At 40.1% G+C, this 25287-nt stretch overlaps 1 protein-coding gene across 2 annotated transcripts in view; it reads left to right on the top strand.

Moving 5' to 3' along the window:
- The window catches only part of LOC126457939 (uncharacterized), a 422121-nt gene that overhangs the window by 274850 nt on the left and 121984 nt on the right, over positions 1-25287 (top strand). For both annotated transcript variants that reach the window (XM_050094658.1, XM_050094659.1), the window contains one exon: positions 5387-5497. In XM_050094658.1, the coding sequence (XP_049950615.1) occupies positions 5387-5497 (111 nt within the window). The remainder of the gene's footprint in view (positions 1-5386; positions 5498-25287) is intronic.

Here is a 25287-nt window from a genome sequence, read left to right as displayed (position 1 = left end):
TGGATTCCAGCATGAAATGAAGTATCCATGTTTCATCACTAGTGACAATGCGGTTCAGGAAACCTCCACCATCCTTGGAGTACCATTCCACATGATTCAGCGAAGGCATCATTTGCTTGACTTTCATCAGTTACTTAGGCAGCCACTGACATGGAACCTTCCAGTACCCTAAGGACGCATGAACGATGTTCCATTCGACATGCCAAGCACCTGGGAAATGGCTGTGATGTGCACACACCGGATCTGCTCTTTGACCTTTACGTATACGTGGTATTGTTGTTGTCAGTCTGTTATGAATGCGGCCTCCCCAACCGCTCACTGTCATACAAGACTTCATGGACTATGTCAGACTCACAACACCACCACCTCACAGTTCTCAAAGCGAGACAGTTTTCCCCATGTGTGGGCTGCATTTCCCTGTAGATCTCGATTGGTGTGCATCCCTTGCTCCATAGAAAATGTATCACACTTCATTGCTCTAACACCATTGACATGTGAAGCACAAGTGCCATCTTTAACAACTGACAGCAGTGTCATGTGGCGGAGCTACTGGCCAATAATCCCAGCACGAACCAAGAAAGGTCTAACACTGGGAATGGATATGTTGACTTCGCATTTACACCCGTAATTTGGCTAAAAAATGTAGGGCCAAAGACTTTTCCTTTGTAGATAGAGTTAAACTGAATGTGAGAGCCTTGTGCGTATAATTTAATCAAATAGAAGTTGTACATATTTCTGAGAGAATGCAGCCTCAGGACTGACAGAGAGTGGTGTTTTACGAAAAGCCTTAAGATTTTGTTACCCTGACTGATACAGCTAGTAACCTACAGGAGATTGCTTATGTCAATCAGTGAAGGAAAGAGAAAGAAATAAGGGGAGCTAAACCATGTGAGAATATCATATATGCAGCCCAAGGTAACTTAAGGTATTTTGCTTGTGGTGGTCCTGGCCACCTAGCCTGGCACTGCCCTGTATGTTGAGGCAGATGAGTGGAACGATGAAGTCACAACTCATCCTGCTTGGTGACTGTGGTAGAAGTGTGGGTTTGATCAGTTACAACCATGAATTGGAGGCAGTCTAAACAGCTTCCATACATGTACGTTAATAATGAGCCAGGTTATGGGTTGTTGGCAGTGTAATTATTAAGCAAAGAGGGGAAGGGGGTGAGGACATGAGTTCTGAAAAGTGGAAGGAATAAGTAAAAGGACAGCATAAAGTAAATAAATTTGAAGCCAATGTTACCTAAATACAATTAGAAATGTCTGAGGGTGAGATGGGGAGTAGAGTACTGCAAAGATATCTGACAGAACACTGAAAGACCGAAGTCTAAACAAAGGACCTGGAGTAGGTAGCATTTCTCCAGAATAACTATGTATGCTCAGGATGTATGAGACAGGAAAAATACATCAGACTTCAAGAAGAATTCAATGATCACAACTCCAAAGAAGGTAGGTGCTGGTTGATGTAAGTATTATGGAATTATCCATTTAAACAATGGAAACACCATGTAGGAATATCAATAATGTAGGAAAAGATAGATTGCTAGTACTATAAAAAAGACATGTTAAGTTGCAGACAGACACAATTAATAGACACTTTTTATAGTGGTGTCTTTTCCTGTACTTCTCGGCAACTTAACATGTCCTTATTATTGTAAATACCAATCTCTTTTCCTACATTGTTGAATCATCAGTTTAGCAAGTCACAGTTGGCAATACTAACACAAAATATTTGCCAAAGGATGGACTGACTGGTAGAAGTTGATGTAGGGGAAGATTATTTTTGGTTCCAGAGAATTGTAATAACACATAAAGCAATACTGACCATATGACTTACCTTAGAAGGTAGGTTGAAGAAAGACCAGCATACATTTATAGTATCATTTTTTTTCTCCTGAAAAAGCTTTTGACATCGTCCTGTGGAATACTCTCTTTGAAATTCTGCAGTTATCAGGGATAATGTACTGAATGTAAAACGTTACCTAGAAGTATGCCTTGTACAGTAACCAGAGTGCCATTATAAGACTCTAAAGAACATGAAAGGTACACAGTAGTGAAGAGCAGAGTGAGATGGTGTGGTATCCTAGCTTCCATGTTATTCAGTCTGTACATGAAGAAGTAGTGAAAGAAACTAAGGAGAAATTTGGAAAAAATATGAATGTTCACAGAGAAGAAATAAAAACTTTTAAGGTTTACTGACAATGTTTATTTCTGCTAGAAAGAGCAAAGGACGTGGAAGATCAGTTGAATAAAACTGATAGTGAATTGAAAGTAAGCTATAAGCTGATAATCAGCAAAAGTAAAATAATCGTAATGGAGTGTAGCTGAATTAAATCGTATGATGATGATAGGAAATGAGATACTGTCAAGTGGAGTTAAGCTGCCTGCTGTGGTGCAGTCGACCGAAAAGGTCAATTTACTGATCAAAAGATAAACCAAAGCTTTTATTCATGGACTCGCATAAAACAACTCACATAACATAGTACCCTATGACTATAATATCATTGAGTCTCTGTTGTAATTGGCCAACCCATACAAATACCTGAATGTAACACTCTGTGGAGATAAAAATGGAATGATTACATAGGTTCAGTCGTGGGCAAAGCAGTGGTAGACTTTGGTTTATTGGTAGAATACTGGGGAAGTGCATTCAGTCTACAAGGGAGATTACTTAAAAATCACTTGTGTGACTGGTTCTACAATATTGCTCAAATATGTGGGACCCATACCAAATAGAATTAACATTTGATATTGAATGTATACAGAGAAGGGCAGTGTGAATGGTCAATTTCATCTGTCGGATAGTGTCATAGACGTACTGAAGGAACCGAACTGGGAGACTTAAAACTGTCCTAGGAAAGTCTCTTAACAAAGTCTCTGAACTGGTTTTAAATGGTTACTCATGGGATATACTACAACTCCTATGTATCACTCACATAGGCTCGAGAGGGTAAGATTAGAATAGTTACTGCACACACAGAGGCATTCAAACAATCATTCTTCCCGCACTCCATACTTGAATGGAACAGGAAGAAACCCTAATAACTGCTACAATGTGACGTACCCTCTGCCATGCACCTCACAATGGTTTGCAGAGTATAGATGCAGAGGTAGGTATTTGTCTTGTAGGCCACAGTTCTGTTTGTTTCACATACAATTAGGCCCATAACAATTGTTAGTGTGAAAATGCTGTATGGTTGCGTATGTAAATTGGGTGACTTGAAAAAATATAGCAAGAAGTTTCACGACTATAATTGGAAGGAGAAACAGCATTGGTAGTATTTTTTTGTTTTATTATCCGCAAAATCGATTTTCGCTCGCGTAGTGACCATCCTCAGTGCTGTAATATACAATTAAAATTGTTACCAGTGCCTACCAATTTTAATTGTATATTATAGCACTGAGGATGGTCACTAAGTGACCGAAAATCGATTTTGTGGATAATAAAACAAAAAAATATGACCAATGCTGTTTCTCCTTCCAATTATATCCATTATCTGGTTGTGGTGCACAGAACATTCCATGGAGTCGCCAATCAATAGTTTCACGACTGTCTGTCAGATAAATTTTAAATTGAAAACTAAACATTAGCAATGGTAGCCAAGCGTATAAAATTCCAAAAGGCCCACTGATAAACAGGATTTATAATTATGGTAAAACACAAGGTTACCAGCCAATTTTTAGTGGTAAAGAAGAAGGGGCTCTCCTGACCAGTCCAATAGATTGCGAGAATGGGAGGTTTTCTGCCTTCAGCCCTAGATGTTCAATACATATAGCAAAGGCAATCCTTGACAGATAAATGGCGTTAGTTCAATACTGCTCCAAGGAAACAGTGAACATCAAGGAGGTAAACTTCTTACAAAATGCCAAGAACTGCTAGATGTTATTTTGTTTGTGCAGCCTTTAATTGATGATAATGACCGGTTGAGGTTTCAGATGTTGCAGAAAATTTTTCAAACCCAACAATTGGAAGAAGGGGCATGTTTCTTTTGAAGTTGCCATGTCAGGGCTCAGTGAACAGTGGACACAAATTTGCGCGCGTTTCTGTGGGATTTCAAAAACCAATTTTATGATCACATTTTTTGTCCGTACACGTTTTTTTGTATGTGACTCTGATGTTAGCATAAAAATTTAATTACAATGCCAGATTTAATTTACAAGCATTGATAAAATTCTAGAACAGTTGGTCACCCTAGAGTCATTAACAATCCACAGTTGTCATGTAACAGATAATCAGTCAAATGCACCCCCAGGTGGGGTGAGTTTGAATGATGCAGTTCTTTTTTAATTTTCCTATCTATTAGAGCAAATGGTAACAAAAACCAAAACTTTTATTACTAGCACTCAGTACCCATGCTCTGAAAGAAAAACCAATATATTAATTTTATTAGTTTCAAAAATGCCGAAGTTTAAAGTCCAGAATTACACAAGTTCACCCCATATGATGGTACTAAAAGCAGTTGACGATTTTTGCTATTTAAGTACTAAAATAACTGACAAAGGTAGAAGTAAAGAGTTTATATAATGCAAACTGACAGTAGCAATAAAAGCTTTTCCAAAAACAGAAAAACCTAATTTTTTTGAGTGTTGGGAAGTCTTTGAATGTGTTTATATTGAGTGTACTTTTATATGAAGGTGAAACAAGTAAACACTAGCACTCTCTAAATATGGAGAAACTAATAATTAAAAACGTATGATAAATGTTAAGCAAAAGAGGACAGAAGGTTTTGAAATGTGGTGTTGCTTAAAGATGCTAAAGATTAGATGGGTAGATTGAATACAGCTAATAAAAAGGTGCCAAATAAGATTGAAGATTAGGGACTTTATGGCGCAACATGATTAAAAGAACAGGATGGTTGAGATCACATATCCTGAAGCATGAAGGAATCGTTAATTCAGTAAGGAGGGGAAGGGTGGGGGGTAATAATACAGAGGGAGACCAAAGTTTGACTACAGTAAATAGGTTCAAGTGGATTTAGTTGCAGCAGTTATGTTAAGATGAAGAGACCCACGCAGGCTATACCTATGTTGAGAGCTGCATTAAGCCAGTCTCTGGGTTGGATCTCCAATTCTTCTGGCTATGATGGTGCAGATTAGCAGAGATGTTTTTGATATGTTACCCTTCCAAGTGTGAACATGTGTCTGAAGATTGCAAATGACTAGAGAAAACCAGTGTTGTAAAAGTTACTGTAGTTGATGTGTTAGAATGTGAAATTGATACATAATTAATTTTGAGTAAGAAGGGAATGTAATGAGCTTTTATAACATGCTTATGCTTAATACTTATTTTTTTCAAATACTTCTACTTCTCTTATTTCTTGGTTGTTAGCCTACATACTCTATTTTCAATGTATTGTAGTATGGTATTAATTTCACATAACTTCCAGTCAAGTTCACCTCAACGAACATCATCTGATGTATTGAGTGATAAAGAAGGGCAACATCATCTGCTCCCCCAGGAAGTGGACACATCATTAGTTACTGGAACAATAGTTCAGGTGAGTATTCAGTCTCATTTTGTGGTTAATTTTGTAAATCTGGAGTATTATATTTTACTTGTTACCAACTTATCTTCTTCCTCTGATGAAAACATTCTCTCTCTCTCTCTCTCTCTGTGTGTGTGTGTGGGGGGGGGGGGGGGGGGGGGGTGACGGCAATGTAGTTGCACGCATGCTAAGAGAAAATGTATTCATTATTTCAATTGTTGCACTACACCCACTTTCAAGCCATATCATGAGAATAGGGTTCAAACAAACTACAGGTGACATTCTATATCAAAGAAGGAAATCGTATACATGTCAGACATGTAAATGTGTTTTCTTATTAATTATAAAGGCAACAATCAACAGAAATTTAGTTTTGACAACTGGAAAATCTGTACATGCAAAGAATTGTCTGAGCAAAGAACACTGAGAGTATCATAAAAACACCAAGATTATTGCTACTATTTCTTCTTTCTGCAATAGGTTATCAGAAATGTTATACACATCTTAACTGATAATTTAATTTACCAAGACATTTGGATATAACTACAGCAAAACATGAAATTCGACACTGATCACATTAAAATAGTTTCAACTACATAGGAAAAAGGCACTTTGAAAGGGGAAGTGGGTTTTTTCTTTTTTTTTTCAATTAGGAACCTAATTAATGTGGCCCATTTTGATAGCCTTCAATCTGAGCCATTATTGTTGATATGATAAAGATTCAAGCTCATCTGCTATGTGCCATACATTTTGCTACAAATATAAACCCCTATACTAGCATCTTCCACTAACAATTGTCACCATCCCAAGATTTGCTTCATCAAAATTTTATAAATTTTTATTGGCATCATCTGATGAAATCACTGAGATCCACTGGAATAATGTCATTATAATACAAAAATATTTGATTCTAAACTCTTGCCACACTGTGGGAAACATGGTATTTTTTAATGTGTTTTGATAAACACTTGCATTCAATTTTCCATCAATCACATTTGCCCAGTGTGACTGTCTACACAAAAGTCTCTTATAAATACTGTTAGCCAGGTTTGATCGACAACCAACCATTTTACTGCCACAATATGTTATGTCTCATCATTTTTCATGGTCACCATGAAGAACTGTGTCCTCACCCACAATTACTTCTCCTTTGAAGGCACCATCTATAAACAAATCTGAGGCATGGCAGTGGGCACCCTTAACACCACCCTGTGGCAGTCTAGAGGAATCCTTCCTGAATACCCAGAATCCCAAACCCCACACATGGTTCAGATTCACTGATGTCACCTTTGTGATCTGTATTGTGTCTGAGAACCCCCTGTCCACATTCCTCCAGCACCTCAACACCTTCTCCCCCATTCACTTCACCTGGTCCTCCTCATCTCAACAAGCCACCTTCCTCAATGTTGACCTCCACCTTGTAGATAGCTACATCAGAACCCCCATCCATATCAAACCTATGAAGCAACAGCAATACCTCCACTTTGACAGCTGTCATCCATTCCACATCAAGAAGTCCCTTCGATACAGCCCATCCACCCATGGCTGTCGCATCTATAGTGATGAGCAGTCCCTCTCAAAACATACCGGGGGTCTCACTGAGGCCTTCAGATACCTTAATTACTCTCCTAATCTTGTACAGAAACAGTACTCCCATGTCTTATCTCTCCAGGCACCCACCACCTCCCAAAGTCACAGCATCCGCCCACAGAGGAGTATACCCCTCGTTACTCGGTACCACCCAGGACTGGAGCTACTGAATCACATTCTCCACCATGGTTTTGACTTCCACTCATCATGCCCTGAAATGAGAAATCCACTGCACCTCCACAATATCCTTGTCCATCCCTACAAAACTCCTGCTCCCAACTCCTTGCCTCATAGCTCATATACCTACAATAGACCTATATGCAAGACCTGTTCTGTGCATCCTCCCACCACCTACTCCAGTCCAGTCACAATCATCACCTAAGTCATCAAAGGCAGGGCTACCTGTGAAACCAGTCATGTGTTCTACAAGCTAAGTTGCAACTACTGTGCTGCATTCTACATGGGCATGACAACCAACAAGTTGTCTGTTCATATGAATGACCACCAACAAACTGTGGCCAAGAAACAGCTGGAACATCCAGTTGCTGAGCACACTGCCCATCGCAACATTCTTCATGTTATTGACTGCTTCACAGCCAGTGCCATATGGATCCTTCCTATCAACACCAGATTTTCTGAATTGCCCATGTGGGAACCTGTTCTCACTCCACAGCCCTCTACTCCACAAGTACACCTACGGTCTCTTTATCACCCCTTCCCCCCAAACCCGGTTTAACCTTCTGACTGCACCAGCTGCCCTACCCTCTTTCCACCTCATCCCTGTATGCTCCCACAAACAGGACTTTACCGTCCCCCATCCATACTCTGCTTTCCTTTGAAGATTAGTCTCACTGGCAGGTCAGCAGGAAGCAACTTCTGAGAATGGGTGATTTTGTATGGACAGCAATACAGGATATTCCATAGGATTATATGCACAATGCTTGCAGGCAGGTCCAGTGTTTGGGCAATTCCCTGTACACTACGTGTTTGCACCCACTGCTCAACCCCTGCTGCAGTTCTGTGGCCACATCTTCGCAGACATTGGATCAGCTGCTTTCCTCCCTCTGCCACAGTGCACTTAAAAAGAATGTGTTCTTTTGAGTTTTTTAATCATTTTCTTTAGATGCTAAGCAGACATCAGATCAGTACCTTTAACCATACCCTTGAGTGCCCGGAACTCCTGCAGGGCTACTGCAGAGTCGTCATTATTGTAAAAGAGCTTTACCAGTAGCGCACAGTCCTTCTTGGAAACTGTCATGTTAGGTGTCTCGGACACAAACTAGGGAACAGCCATGTGCTGCACATCTGTTGGTGTGCATATTCTGCTGCTTACTGCACCATCTCATCTCATAAATCGTTGTGCTCATTGCTGAGCGTTATGACCCCATGAACCAAGCGTCTCCATCCCGGATGGTTACCAGCTTCTCTTAGTGCATGCTGAAGAGGTAGACCAGAGATCTTCTTGATTTGATCTATCCATCTGCTTGCTGCTCTTCCTCTTGGTCTCGTGCCCTCTCCAGTGAGTCTCACTAACCCCTAGAATATCCAGGCCATGTATGTCCATTTCTCTTTCTACTATGGCATTTCTTTCTCCTGCGCCATCTATTGGTCAGATTTTTATGAAAAAATTTTGTTTTTGTGCCATGACTTTTCCTCCGGATCAGTAATATGCTGTTCAAATTTGACGTCATTCGGAGCAGTTGGTCTCTTTCTACAGCATTTTGAAGCTTGAATTTTAATTATGGACACCCTGTACATGCCAAGAAAGTGGGTCAGCGATGAGAAAGACCCGCCTTTGTTTAATAACAAAATTTGGAAAATTTTGTTTTTTGTCTTAAGAGGGATTTTATTATACTGTATTGAGATTCCATTTTGTACCTGACACACACCTACCACACTGCAAATGAACAATACAGAGTTGCACACAAGTCCTGTTTGCCCTTAGTATGTAGACTGCCTACAAAGATAAATACAGAAGTAAGAGAAAGAAGATGAGTAAAAGATAATAGCTATAACAATGAAAAATATGTAAATAAAGACAAAAAATAAAGGGGCTAGAGCATGTTTTCCCGCACTTTAAACTTGCACTGCTATCAGTTTGTTTCTTGCCTCACTTTAATATACTGTTAACTACTGCTTTACAAGAGAGTAGTAGATCTGATAGTTGGGAGCCACCCACTGTTTTGCTTACTCCAGACTCCTATAAATCAAATAAAAGTAATGTTGTTGTATTATACAATCATTTCTACATCAACTAATAAGCTAATAGATGCATTAACACTGTAATACTTTAGATTTGAAATCCCTAGCGATAACTGTGCATGTCAGTGAGTACAGATGAGAGTATGACAGTTACTCATAAAATTATGAAATAAAAGGTGTCAGCAATCTGTCAGAAAATTGATTAAATATAAATATTAGCTATTGGTTTCCAACATAGACTATCCATATACATTGACAGAAATAACGGCAACACCAAAAAATAATTACCGTAGCGTAATGAAATTTTAGGAATGCATTTGTCTAAGAAACATATTTAAGTGATTATCATTGCAAGATCACAGGTTAATGTAAGCTTGAGATAAGTCATTTTTTGATGATGCTGGAATTTTTGTCTGATGATGGCCCATATGTGCTCAAGAGGAGATATATCTGGTGATTGATCAGGCCCAGGCAATATGTCAACGCACTGTAGAGCATGTTGGATTACAATAGTGGTATGTAGGCACGTGTTATCCTGTTGGAAAACACCTTTGGAATGCTGTTCATTAATGGCAGCACAACAGGCTGCATCACCAGACTGACATACAATTTTGTAGTCATGCTGTGTGAGATAACCATGAGAGTGCTCCTGCTGTCATACGAAATCGCAGCCCAGACGATAACTCCAGGTGCAGGTCCAGTGTGTAGTGTTGCAAGCCCTTAACTGGCATCCTAACCAACACACTGCATTAACTGACACTGAAGCAGAATCATCTTCCATCAGAAAACACAACAGATCCCCACTCTGTCCCCAATGAACTCTTTCTCGACACCACTGAAGTCGCAAATGGTGGTGGTTTGGGGTCAGTGGAATGCATGCGGTGGGCATCTGGCTCAGGGCTGTTCTTGAAGAAACTGATTTGTAACAGCTATTAGTGTCACTGTGGTACTAACTGTTGCTCAAATTGCTGCTGCAGATGCTGTATGGTGCACCAGAGCAATACACCGAACATGATGGTCTTCCCTCTCGGTAGTGCCACGTGACCATCTGGAGCCCGGTCTTCTTGCAACTGTACATTCTTATGACCACTGCTGCCAGCAATCATATGCAGTGGCTACATTCCTTCAAAGTCTTCTGCTGTATTGCAGAAGGAAGAGCCAGCTTCTTGTAGTTCTATTACAGAAGGGAGATTTGAGGGAAGGGGGTGTCACCTGATACTACTGCTACAATGAAAAGTTTATCTGCTAAATATCTACCAGCAGCTTGCATTGTATGGAAATGACAGTGAAATTTGTATGGCAGTGAGGCACATTTATGAACATAATATAAACAAACTTCTGAACATTCATTTTTCTAAAAAAAAAATCGCACTTGCTCATATTTAGTACTCAGAGTGGTCTGTGTACTTACTGAAAGCTGGACTTTATTTAATTGAATATTATTTTTCTACGTGGTCAGGAACAGAGCTTAAAATCCCAATATGACATAGAGAGGGTGTTGTGGCAGCTCTAGCAAAGTATGGATTAAAGTTCTCACAATATGTGTGGTGTTGGGCTCCAAGGGAGTATTGATCAGTGTCTTCTTGGGAATAGGCCAAAATGATGTGCCTTTCTTCCTATGGACTATATGGTCAGAGTACTTTCTTTGACAATGTTATCAGTATTTTTAAGTATCTATAATTCCCATGTGGCATCCGTGGATAAAGATTTTTTATGTGGAAAGTGTGAAAACTGCCAATTGTTAGTGCTTACAGGGTTTAATATGGACAGAGTTTTAGGGAAGTAGCTTATTGAGCAAAGGAAGATTTGGGTGAAGTATTCCAAACCAGAAAAAGAGGAGAGGAAGGGGAACAAAAGCTGACATATAAATAAATAGTACTCCAACAAAGTGCATGCCCACTTGCCTGCTGGATGCCAGCTGTCTTGCATGTTTACCGTAACTTGCAGGGTGTATACGACCCGGGACAACCGGGAAAAACCCGGGAATTTTTTCATCCGGGAGAAAACCGGGAAAAACCTGGGAATTTTTCGGAATTCCGGGAATTTTTCGTTGTTTTAGCTTTCAGTTACATTTTTGTAATTTTGACTGCAGAATTGATTCTCTAGCAAAAGATGTTATTGTATTCTGCTACTGGAGAAATACTGCAGCAATAAAATATAAACGAGAGGGGAAAAAAATAAAACTTTAGTGGCAAAGGAAATGCGCAGTTAACAACAACAAAACACCGTGCACACACAAGCGTCTGCAAATAGCAAAAATATGTCAAAGGCAGTAGGGCGCAGACTGTAATTCTTCGCAAAAAAAGATCAATATTACATGTGAAAGCTTAGCTTCTGTTGTAGCGTGTTAATCTTAGAGACCAATGTTATATGTGAAAGCTTAGCTTTTCTTGTAGATATATGGTACTGTGTACATTAATGTAAACCGTTAATTTTCCTCCTGTGTGTTCGCGCTACATAACCAGTGATCTTGCTATTGGCTGACTATAACACATTAGAGATGGGTCGAGCTCGTTCATTCCCGTGAACTACTTCATTCATTTCACTCTTTGCCGTGAAGCGTTCAAATGAAGTAGTTCATTCATGAAGTACGGAAGGCTGGCGAAGTTGCCCAGTTCGCCGCTCAGCCGCGGCTACGCTCGCTTCGCCTCGCTCGTACAGTAAAGCTTCGTAATACTTCATAATTTTACCAACAGATGGCCGAACTATGCAGTAACGTGATCGCAACGTTCTACGTTCTTACAGTGTCTGAGAGTTAAATAGAGCGTGGTCGAAGGGGACAAAGGAAAGATAAACAGAGAAACCTGTCACATATAAAGAAGGTATTACATTTAATCTTGCTCGACATTTTCTCATGATGCGCCCAAAAAAGTCTTTATCTGCCAAGTGAAACCTTATTTGTTGTATCCATGGACTGAAAACTAGGGCTACCAACGAAATGCAGGCCAATATTGTTCCTTTTAAAATTTAATCCAAAATAGAATGTGAGTATGTTTACCACTGTTACAAAGTCTATATACCTACATTAAGTAATTATTCAGACGTTTTCCTGTAGATTTTATTTTTGTTGAGAATAATAACCCTCCAAATTCAAAACGTAAACTGTCACCTGTAGTCATTGGTACGATTTCAGGTAAAATCCCTCTTTATTTTCTTTGGAAAGCAGTTTTTGTGTCTGTTCGCTCTTATACAATGGCTAGCAACTCGCGGTCGCGTAAAAGTAGTGAGCTTTGGGGTTTCTTCGCCGATTTAGGTGATGGGAAGCAAAGTGCAATTATTGTTCTAAGTGTATTTGGTATAAAGGAGGAAATACATTTAATCTAGCGCGTCATGTTCGAGTGCTGCATCCAACAGTGTCATTGTCAGTCAGGCGCTTAGCGCCCCCTGCTCCTGCATCTTCCAAAATTTCTTGGATAAAAAACCCGGACAATCCGGATCCAACATCAGCAAATGCCAGAAGCGAACAGCAGTTGGTGCCAGAAAATAACAGTATCACTTCAGTATCAGAAAGCAAACCTCAATATCACGGAACATTACCCATGTATTTTCCGAAACCTCTTTCTAACAAAAGAAATCAGGAGATAGATTTCGCACTTCTGCAGACTGTTGTAAAGGATTATTTGCCCTTCAACATAGTGGAAAGCAAACATTTCCAAAGTTTTGTAGGCAAACTGAAAGGTGCTTACAGAATGCCATCTCGGAAGACCATTTCCAATACGCTGCTACAACAACAGTACGCCATGATGAAAGAAATGGTGAGAGCCAAAATTAATTCTGCGGAAGCGGTTGTGCTGACAATGGATGGGTGGACCTCAACTACAAATGAGAGTTATTTGTCGGTGACAGAACACTACGTTAAAGACCTGGAGCTGGCGTCTTCCCTCCTAGAGTGATTTAAATACGACGAAAGGCACACGTCAGAAAAGCTCTCGGAAGAACTGCTACGTGTCACAAGGGAATGGGGCATACAAGAAAAAGTCGTGTGTGTTGTCAGCGACAATGCTGCTAATATTGTGGCAGCTATAAGACTCACAGCCAGGAAACACATCCCCTGCTTTGCGCACACACTCAATTTAATTGTTCAGAATGGGCTTCCGCACATTCAACCCATTCTGAATAAAGTAAAAAAAATTGTTGAGTTTTTTAAAAGAAGTTCGCAGGCCGCACGAAACTGAAAAAGATGCAGGAACAGTTAAAAGAGCCAGTTCTGACACTAAAATAGGACACTGTTACAAGATGAAATTCAACCTATGATATGCTGCGAAGAATAATCGAGGTTAAGAATTCCCTAATGACAGTTATCACTCTGAATTATCCGGATCTTCCAAATCTGACTGCAGAGGACATTGGAAGTGTAACACAAGCCTTTGACCTGTTGAAAGTTTTCAAAGACTGCACTGAGGAAATGTCAAGTGAAAATGTTGTCACTGCTTCTAAAGTTATACTCCTTAGTCGCTCGTTGAAAAAATGGTGTTGCAGGTTTGTTAATAACACTGAAATTCATGTAGACGTGCAACAGATGGCTGAAAAGTTAGCTGAAGACCTAAAACGACGATTTAGAAATATAAGAGGAAAATTCCATTTTCGCGGAAGCAACTGCATTGGATCCTCGGTTCAAATTACATGGTTTTTCTGATAAAAATTCAGCTGAGAAGGTGAAATTAAATCTGATCAGGCACTGTGAGAAATTTGTGACGAACACATCCACTGCTACTGCAACAATCTCAGTTCCAACCACTGAATCAACTTCCAGTCTCTGGCTCGAATTTGATGAAGTGTTTTCCAGGCTGCAGAGTAATCCACACCCGAGAGCTGCTGCAATAGTGGAAGTGGACAAATACTTACAAGAGCCCCTGCTACAGAGACAAGACAATCCACTTCAGTGGTGGTCTGAACGGCTGTCAGTATACCCCTCGCTCTTTGAACTTGCAAAAATACGACTGTGTATTGTCGCAACGTCCACGCCGTGTGAAAGAGTGTTCTCGAAGGCAGGACACCTTATAACTGACAGAAGAAATAGCCTGACAGGGAAAAAAGTGGAACAAATCATGTTTTTAAACGGAAATCTCTGAAGATTCACCAAATCCGTTGATGTTTATTCATAAATATATTTGTGTATTTTTTAAAATTTAATTAGGACAATCCTCAAATTCACATTTAGTGTAACTATTTCAATTATGTGTACGAGATAAACATTCCTACATGAACGATTATCTTTCAAGCGTGGATTCCACGCATGCTTCAGTCCCAGACTCACAAGGTAAGCATTTTATTTTCATGTTGGCTGTGCGTGCTCACACAGCCACCCTCTTCGTTTGTATTTTAATATTCATTTGTCTGCAAGCGCTGCCAACGGTAGCTTACCCGTAGACGCGAAGTATAACTGCACAAATAGTCGCTGGTAATGATGTCAGCACTGCAGGAAGCAGCTGACGCTAGAGATGGGTCGAACTCGTTCATTCCCGTGAACTACTTCATTCATTTCAGTCTTTGCCGTGAAGCGTTCAAATGAAGTAGTTCATTCATGAAGTACGGAAGCCTGGCAAAGTTGCCCAGTTCGCCGCGGCTACGCTCGCTTCGCCTCGCTCGTACAATAAAGCTTCGTAATACTTCATAATTTTACCAACAGATGGCCGAACTATGCAGTAACGTGCACGCAACGTTTTACACTCTTACAGAGTCTGAGCTAACTTAAATAGAGCGTGGTCGAAGGGGACAAAGGAAAGATAAACAGAGAAGCCTGTCACATATAAATAAGGTATTACATTTAATTTTGCTCGACATTTTCTCATGAAGCGCCCAAAAAAATCTTTATCTGCCAAGTGAAACATTATTTGTTGTATTCATGGACTGAAAACTAGGGCTACCAACGAAATGCAGTCCAATTTTATGTTCCTTTTAAAATTTAATCCAAAATAGAATGAGTATGTTTACCACTGTCACAAAGTCTATCTATCTACGTTAAGTAATGATTCAGAAGTTTTCCTGTAGATTTTATTTTTGTTGAGAATAATAACCCTCCAGATTCAAAACGTAAACTGTCACCAGTAGTCATTAGCACGATTTCAGGTAAAATCCCTCTTTGAGTGTTATTAACAAACCTTTTATTTTCATGTTGGCTGTGCATGCTCACACAGCCAGCCTCTTCATTTGTATCTGTAATATTCATTTGTCAGCAAGCGCTGCCAACGGTAGGCTACCGGTAGACGCAAAGTATAACTGAACTGCACAAATAGTCACGGGTAATGATGTCAGCACTGCAGGAAGCAGCTGACGCTGCCTTCCCCTCGCCCCTCACATCCACAACCCATCGCAAATGTATCGTTTCCCACAAACGCCGCGCGATTCGTCGACAGGCAGTAGAGGGGAGAATGAGTGACGTAGCGCCGATGTAATGGGATGAGGGAGAGGGGAAGAGAGTGAGTGAACTAGAAAAAAGTGTGGAGTGTGTTATCTGTGAAGAGTTTGAAGTACCAGTTCATTGAAATTGAGTGGTTAGTTCACACTTCACTGGAGTGAAGCGTTCATTTGAACGACTCATTCGCGAGCTCCCCATCACTAGCTGACGCTACCTTCCCCTCGCCCCTCAGCAGCAATACCCCTACTAACCCTATCGTTCTCCACAAACACCGCGCGATTCGTCGACTGGCAGTAGAGGGAGGACTGAAGTGAAGGGGGAATGAGTGACGTAGCGCCGATGTACTGGTGGAGGGAGAGGGGAAGAGAGTGAGTGAACTAGAAAAAAGTGTGGAGTGTGCTATCTGTGAAGAGTTTGAAGTACCAGTTCTTTGAAATTGAGTGGTTAGTTCACACTTCACTGGAGTGAAGCGTTCATTTGAACGACTCATTCACGAGCTCCCCATCACTATAACACATGTCCTATGCTCTGAATAGTTGCTGTCATCGACTGGCGAGATCTCATGGCTTGAGATATGACTCGCTTACAAAAGGACATCGCAACCTCGGTTTCGACGCTCCGGAAACTAACGCGCTGTGCTTGGTGCAATTCGAATTTATACTTTCGTAATACGAAAATATGCAGCGTATATATATGTTGCTGCAAATCAAAGGTCTTTCCAAAACTTCTCTCCTTTTTTTTTCATTAAGTCTCTCGAAAAACCTTCTCTGCCCCGTCTTTTCTTTTTTTTTCCGGGAAGTTCTACGCGATTGTATAAAACGTTAACCATTCAAAGGATTGATCAGTTTTACAGTTCCGAGGGAAAATCTACGGAAAACCTACTGTCACTTAGCACGGAAAAAGTGTATTTTCGCCAGGGAAAACGCGTATTTTTTAAACGGGGTATCCGGAAATTTTTTTTCCTTGTCCCCGTATACACCCAGAACTTGGAAACAAACAGAAAACTGATTGTGAGAAAATGATATTTGTGTTAAATTACTTAAGCCAATTTTCAATACAATTAACTGTTACTTCAGCACCTGCATACACATTGTATCCACATTCACAAATAGAATCACTTATATAGTCACATAACTGTATTGTGTTCTAGAACCATATCTGCAAAAATAAGTTTCTGAATGGGTGAAATTAAGATTCCAAAGAGCCTCTCCACTGTAGATGCTATCGATCAGTTTACCAACCACACAATAAAATTTATGCAAAATAACAACCATCATAATTTGTTGTGATGTCTGCTGAGACATTCAAGTGTGTAAATCTAAACATTATCCTCTATAAACTCAAATTTTATATTAGTGAAGGTACAGTTGCTAACTAATTTAGTTCATATTTTACTAATTGTGAGCAGTGTTAGGCAATTCTTTTTAATTTGTATGCAGAACAATGTTCAATGTTCTAACTGGGAGCAGATCCTAACCAGCATGTCACAAGGTTCGATACTTTGTCCACTTGTATTCTTTCTCTGAATAAATGACATCCCATTTAACACTGATAAAGTAAAAATAACACTTTTTCTGATGATTCCAGTATCATTATACAGGCCACTGAAGCTGGGCCAACAGACGAAAAATTAAATGATATGTTTACTAATATTGTTGTGTGATGGTACTGTATAGAAGAAACATATTTTCTACAGATATAACATACTGTTGTGACACTCCCTCCCATGAATACTGTTATCATTTGACAGTTTCGTTTTCTTAATGCCATATCCTTCTTAAGGATAATGTTTCCTTTTAATTCTTTTTCTACATAATTTATAAAGTAACTAAGAGAATAGGACCTGCTTCACTTGTATTCTGAACTGGAAACAAATTTCTATTTACACTGGGGTCCTACAGCTCCTGCCACATCTCAACCTCCATAATAACTTATATTGGATGCCTTCAGTGGTCAGATTTGAACCGGTCATACTAGTTTCTATCCCTTAAATGTCCGCCCCCGGTAGCTGAGTGGTCAGTGCGACAGACTGTCAATCCAAAGGGCCCGGGTTCGATTCCCGGTTGGGTCAGAGATTTTCTCCGCTCAGGGACTGTATGTTGTGTTGTCCTAATCATCATCATTTCATCCCCATCTATGCGCAAGTCGCCGAAGTGGCATCAAATCGAAAGACTTGCACCAGGCGAACGGTCTACCCGATGGGAGGCCCTCGTCACATGACATTTCATTTTCATCCCTTAAATCCATTTACCCCCCCCCCCATGAACCATGGACCTTGCCATTGGTGGGGAGGCTTGCGTGCCTCAGCGATACAGATAGCCGTACCGTAGGTGCAACCACAACGGAGGGGTATCTGTTGAGAGGCCAGACAAACGTGTGGTTCCTGAAGAGGGGCAGCAGCCTTTTCAGTAGTTGCAAGGGCAACAGTCTGGATGATTGACTGATCTGGCCTTGTAACAATAACCAAAACGGCCTTGCTGTGCTGGTACTGCGAACGGCTGAAAGCAAGGGGAAAGTACAGCCGTAATTTTTCCCGAGGGCATGCAGCTTTACTGTATGATTAAATGATGATGGCGTCCTCTTGGGTAAAATATTCCGGAGGTAAAATAGTCCCCCATTCGGATCTCCGGGCGGGGACTACTCAAGAGGATGTCATTATCAGGAGAAAGAAAACTGGTGTTCTACGGATCGGAGCGTGGAATGTCAGATCCCTTAATCGGGCAGGTAGGTTAGAAAATTTAAAAAGGGAAATGGATAGGTTGAAGTTAGATATAGTGGGAATTAGTGAAGTTCGGTGGCAGGAGGAACAAGACTTCTGGTCAGGTGACTATAGGGTTATAAACACAAAATCAAATAGGGGTAATGCAGGAGTAGGTTTAATAATGAATAGGAAAATAGGAATGCGGGTAAGCTGCTACAAACAGCATAGTGAACGCATTATTGTGGCCAAGATAGATACGAAGCCCACACCTACTACAGTAGTACAAGTTTATATGCCAACTAGCTCTGCAGATGACGAAGAAATTGAAGAAATGTATGATGAAATAAAAGAAATTATTCAGATAGTGAAGGGAGATGAAAATTTAATAGTCATGGGTGACTGGAATTCGAGTGTAGGAAAAGGGAGAGAAGGAAACATAGTAGGTGAATATGGATTGGGGGACAGAAATGAAAGAGGAAGCCGCCTTGTAGAATTTTGCACAGAGCACAACATAATCATAACTAACACTTGGTTTAAGAATCATGAAAGAAGGTTGTATACATGGAAGAACCCTGGAGATACTAAAAGGTATCAGATAGATTATATAATGGTCAGACAGAGATTTAGGAACCAGGTTTTAAATTGTAAGACATTTCCAGGGGCAGATGTGGACTCTGACCACAATCTATTGGTTATGACCTGTAGATTAAAACTGAAGAAACTGCAAAAAGGTGGGAATTTAAGGAGATGGGACCTGGATAAACTAAAAAAACCAGAGGTTGTACAGAGATTCAGGGAGAGCATAAGGGAGCAATTGACAGGAATGAGGGAAAGAAATACAGTAGAAGAAGAATGGGTAGCTTTGAGGGATGAAGTAGCGAAGGCAGCAGAGGATATAGTAGGTAAAAAGACGAGGGCTAGTAGAAATCCATGGGTAACAGAAGAAATATTGAATTTAATTGATGAAAGGAGAAAATATAAAAATGCAGTAAGTGAAACAGGCAAAAAGGAATACAAACGTCTCAAAAATGAGATCGACAGGAAGTGCAAAATGGCTAAGCAGGGATGGCTAGAGGACAAATGTAAGGATGTAGAGGCCTATCTCACTAGGGGTAAGATAGATACCGCCTACAGGAAAATTAAAGAGACCTTTGGAGAAAAGAGAACCACTTGTATGAATATCAAGAGCTCAGATGGAAACCCAGTTCTAAGCAAAGAAGGGAAAGCAGAAAGGTGGAAGGAGTATATAGAGGGTCTATACAAGGGCGATGTACTTGAGGACAATATTATGGAAATGGAAGAGGATGTAGATGAAGATGAAATGGGAGATATGATACTGCGTGAAGAGTTTGACAGAGCACTGAAAGACCTGAGTCGAAACAAGGCCCCCGGAGTAGACAATATTCCATTGGAACTACTGACGACCGTGGGAGAGCCAGTCCTGACAAAACTCTACCATCTGGTGAGCAAGATGTATGAAACAGGCGAAATATCCTCAGACTTCAAGAAGAATATAATAATTCCAATCCCAAAGAAAGCAGGTGTTGACAGATGTGAAAATTACCGAACTATCAGCTTAATAAGTCACAGCAGCAAAATACTAACACAAATTCTTTACAGACGAATGGAAAAACTAGTAGAAGCCAACCTCGGGGAAGATCAATTTGGATTCCATAGAAACACTGGAACACGTGAGGCAATACTGACCTTACGACTTATCTTAGAAGAAAGATTAAGGAAAGGCAAACCTACGTTTCTAGCATTTGTAGACTTAGAGAAAGGTTTTGACAATGTTGACTGGAATACTCTCTTTCAAATTCTAAAGGTGGCAGGGGTAAAATACAGGGAGCGAAAGGCTATTTACAATTTGTACAGAAACCAGATGGCAGTTATAAGAGTCGAGGGACATGAAAGGGAAGCAGTGGTTGGGAAGGGAGTAAGACAGTGTTGTAGCCTCTCCCCGATGTTGTTCAATCTGTATATTGAGCAAGCAGTAAAGGAAACAAAAGAAAAATTAGGAGTAGGTATTAAAATTCATGGAGAAGAAATAAAAACTTTGAGGTTCGCCGATGACATTGTAATTCTGTCAGAGACAGCAAAGGACTTGGAAGAGCAGTTGAATGGAATGGACAGTGTCTTGAAAGGAGGATATAAGATGAACATCAACAAAAGCAAAACAAGGATAATGGAATGTAGTCTAATTAAGTCGGGTGATGCTGAGGGAATTAGATTAGGAAATGAGGCACTTAAAGTAGTAAAGGAGTTTTGCTATTTGGGGAGCAAAATAACTGATGATGGTCGAAGTAGAGAGGATATAAAATGTAGGCTGGCAATGGCAAGGAAAGCGTTTCTGAAGAAGAGAAATTTGTTAACATCCAGTATTGATTTAAGTGTCAGGAAGTCATTTCTGAAAGTATTCGTATGGAGTGTAGCCATGTATGGAAGTGAAACATGGACGATAAATAGTTTGGACAAGAAGAGAATAGAAGCTTTCGAAATGTGGTGCTACAGAAGAATGCTGAAGATTAGATGGGTAGATCACATAACTAATGAGGAAGTATTGAATAGGATTGGGGAGAAGAGAAGTTTGTGGCACAACTTGACCAGAAGAAGGGATCGGTTGGTAGGACATGTTCTGAGGCATCAAGGGATCACCAATTTAGTATTGGAGGGCAGCGTGGAGGGTAAAAATCGTAGAGGGAGACCAAGAGATGAATACACTAAGCAGATTCAGAAGGATGTAGGTTGCAGTAGGTACTGGGAGATGAAAAAGCTTGCACAGGATAGAGTAGCATGGAGAGCTGCATCAAACCAGTCTCAGGACTGAAGACCACAACAACAACAACAACAACAAATCCATTTAAGTCATGGTCTTCCTCTGTACAGTTTGTTTGTCGGTCTGTATTCAAATATCTTTCAAGTATTCCTTCTTGTCCCATTGTCATTAAGAGCCCAAACCGAAATAGTTGTCTGCATTCTATTTCATCCATTAGGGTATCTTTGTTGCGTACAACCTCATTTGTTCTTTGTTCCAAACAGGAGAGCCTTAATGCGTGTATTAGAAAGTCAGTTTTTGTAGCTCTGATCTTCTTGTGGTTCTTCTCAATAACTGTCCAGCATTCTGTACCTAAGACAGTAATTGGCTCAATAACAGCTTTATTAAGTTTAGTTTTTAATCTGATTTTTGTAGTCCACTAAAGGGAGTTCAGTTTCGATATTGCAGGTAATCATTTAATTTATGTAGCATCTAACTTATTCAAAGTATATTCCCATAAAATAAATTTGGTAATTTGCTTTCAGGTGCAAAGATGAATAAGTTTTGTCGTTATCCTAGAAGCCAACATGTTATGTATAGTTGCTGGTATGAGAAACACTATTCTTTTAAATTCCCTCCACACTGTTAGACTATTTGCCCTTGTGCTTTACTGATATTCGTACCATATGCTAGAGTCACTAGAAACTAGAGCCTTAGAAAACTGAATGTTACATAAACTGTAACAAGTGGAATTTGTGGTATGAACACCTATTTGTTATTTTCTTTTCTGGTTAACATTTCTGCTTCTGTGGTGGTTAAAAGATTTTTTGTGACTACTTATCAGGAACATAATGTGAATTTAGGAATTATGTTGAGAAGTTTACACTTCTGTTTTGATTCATTGTCATATAAATAGATCTAAATATTTTTTCTTCCCCTGGTATTGTATTCTGTATTCACTGATTTGTTTGTTGAACTACGTAATTTTTTATTGCTAAAATTGTTCAGTCACACAGCCATTCTTGTTTATGTGGTTTATCATTATAAGCGACTACCCTTTTTCTATGAGTTGTTTTCTCTCTTTACCATGTTGCGTAACTCATCAGTTATGGCAATTTTCATGAAGTGCAGGTCAATGGAATGTGTGACATTTCCAAGTTGCATTCAAGAATATCCTAGAATATTCGAAAACATTTATTAACATTCTTTCCCCCCCTCCCCGCCTTTCCACTATTCTCTCTTTCTCACTCTCCTTTCCTTGTCACTGTCTTTATCTTCACCTTCGTCTCCTTTTCCCCCAACCTTTCCCTCTTTCTGTATCTGTTTTATGCTGAACCCTCTGTACTCCTTTTGTCTGGTTGTGCAGTTGCTGAGTCATACCCTATGTGATCAAAAGTATCCAGACACCCCCAAAACCATACGTTTTTCATATTAGGCACATTGTGCTGCCACTTACTGCCAGATACTCCATGTCAGCGACCTCATTAGTCATTAGACATCATGAGAGAGCGGAATGGGGTGCCCCGTGAAACTCACGGACTTTGAACGTGGTCAGGTGATAGGGTGTCACTTGTGTCATACATCTGTACATGTGATTTCCACACTTCTAAACATCCCCAGATCAACTATTTGTGATATGCTGAAGGAACACATACAGCACAAAAACGTACAGGCCGACCTTGTCTGTTGACTGACAGAGACCGCCGACAGTTGAAGAGAGTCATAATGTGTAATAGGCAGACATCTGTCCAGACCATCACACATCACAGAATCCACTGAAAGTACTATGGCAGTTTGGTGGGAGGTGAGAAAACTTGGATTTCATGGTCGAGCAGCTGCTTATAAGCCACCCATCATGCCAGCAAATGCTAAACAATGCTTCACTTGGTGTAAGGCGCGTAAACATTGGACGATTGATCAGTGGAAAAATGTTGTGTGGAGTGACGAATCATGGTACACAATGTGGTGATCCGATGGCAGGGTGTGGGTATGGCGAACGCCCGGTGAATGACATCTGCCAGCGTGTGTAGTGCCAACTGCAAAATTCGGAAGCGATGGTGTTATGGTGTGGTCGTGTTTTTGTTGGAGGGGACTTGCACTCCTTGTTTTGCATGGCACTATCACATCACAGGCCTACATTGATGTATGAAGCACCTTCTTGCTTCCTACTGTCGAAGAGTTATTCAGGGATGGCGATTGCATCTTTCAACACAATCGAGCACCTGTTCATAATACATGGCCTGTGGGGAGCGGGGGGGGGGGGGGGGTGTTTACACGACAATAACATCCCTGTAATGGACTAGCCTGCACAGAGTCCTGACCCAAATCCTACAGAACACTTTTGGGATGTTTTATAACGTCGATTTCGTGCCAGGCCTCACCGACTGACATTGACACCTCTCCTCAGTGCAGCACTCTGTGAAAAATGGGCTGCCATTCCTCAAGAAACATTCCAGAATCTGACTGAATATATGCCTGCGAGAGTGGAAGCTGTCATCAAGGCTAAGGGTGGGCCAACATGATACTGAATTCCCGCAATGCTGATGGAGGGCACCACAAACTTGTGAGTCATTTTTTAGACAGTCATCCGGATAGTTTTGATCACATAGTGTATGTTGAAAGACCTGCCTCTTTTCTGCTACCCCTTCATTGTGTCTTCCTCACTAAAGCACAGCAAGCACATGGCCTATATGTTTGGTCTCCATGCATCTGCTGTGTGTTAGAGAGAGCATGAATGCACATTGCGAATGTTGGCAGAAATTACCAAAGATGACTAGTGGGTCTTTGCCCAATAACACGAGTGAGTGCTTGGTAGTGGCCACTTGGATGCTAAATACTTGTTCACAGCCATGTGAATATCACATGCTCACACTCATTCGCGCATGAGCTGCATAGCGTGTGCTTGCCCGTTGCACTTCACTTCCCTCCTTCTTTCCCATTTATTAATGATGAATAGTTTTAAAAAATTACTATTCATTATTTGCGAATAACAAATAAAAATATGCAATCGACATATTTTTCATTTAAATTAATAAAATCGTTTTTTTTGTCATGCATGAATAAAAAACTGTACAAATAATAGATAACTTGAAATCCAATGATATTTATTGCCCCATTTCTTTGGCATTTATTAAACAAGTGTATTTTTTGTTGCTTTTAAATCAGTTGTGAGAAAAGCTCTTTTTTCAAACGTCTCATCAGAAAGGTATTTGACTTTTTAAGATTTGCCGTTGTGACACACCAAACAAACTAGGTTCTACAAGTGTAAAGGGGGATGTTGGTGTATTATATCTCCTAAAATCGTCATTATTTGAGGATAGCGATGTACGACTTCTGAATCACAATCGTTGTCTATCGTCATTATTTGAGGATAGCGATGTATGACTTCTGAATCACAATCGTTGTCGGCAGAATATGAGAGATCATCTCTTCTGCTGCAGTCAGTTTTTTTGCAAGTATTTCATTGCAGTTCCATATTTCCTTTCATCCCCACACCCTCTCCCACCCTCCCCACCAAAATAAAAGTCATGTTCAAAAGAAAGTCATCTTTTTATGACATGACATCATTTGAATTTGTGACCCAGTTTCTTCGTCCTTTCTTTGGCTGTTATATGTCTGTAGTTTTTTGTAAGCCTCCCTTGGTCATGGACAAGCTACTACATCATGAACATTTATATAACATAAACTCAGTGCCTTGTCTGGAATTCTTCACTCTCAAATCCCTATGTAACTTTGTAGACGGATGTTACATTGAAGAACTATTCCATCTTCTACTGGGAAACTTACTCAGGGTCACTTAAAACATTTTTGAATTACTTTGGACATTCAGCAGCATTCCTCAAACATTGGAACTTAGATTAAAATTTGGTTGATGTAAGTTGTCATCAGCCACCGAATTCTTGCTTGGTTGACTCATTTTGTAGCATAATACAAGTATAAACTGCGTAATTATATCGAAGAAACGCCACATCTGATAGTGTAAGCAATCTAGGAAAGGTGTTGAAGATTAAAAGTTTTTGTCAGTTGCATTCTCATCTTTGACTACTTACGTAGAGTACTTGTGGATATTAATAGGGGGAGGGGGAAGTACTGACAGGTGCAGAGAAAGTTGAATGCAGCCGCATAGGTAGTGTAACCCCTAAGGCCATCTTCCTATAAATATTTTTATGTTGCATTTGTTATGTTGTAAAGCAAGT

This window comes from Schistocerca serialis, chromosome 2 (genome assembly GCF_023864345.2).
Source record: "Schistocerca serialis cubense isolate TAMUIC-IGC-003099 chromosome 2, iqSchSeri2.2, whole genome shotgun sequence".
NCBI lineage: Eukaryota > Metazoa > Arthropoda > Insecta > Orthoptera > Acrididae > Schistocerca > Schistocerca serialis.
Note: the sequence above shows the minus strand (reverse complement) of the source record. Positions and strands in the feature narration are given on the sequence as shown.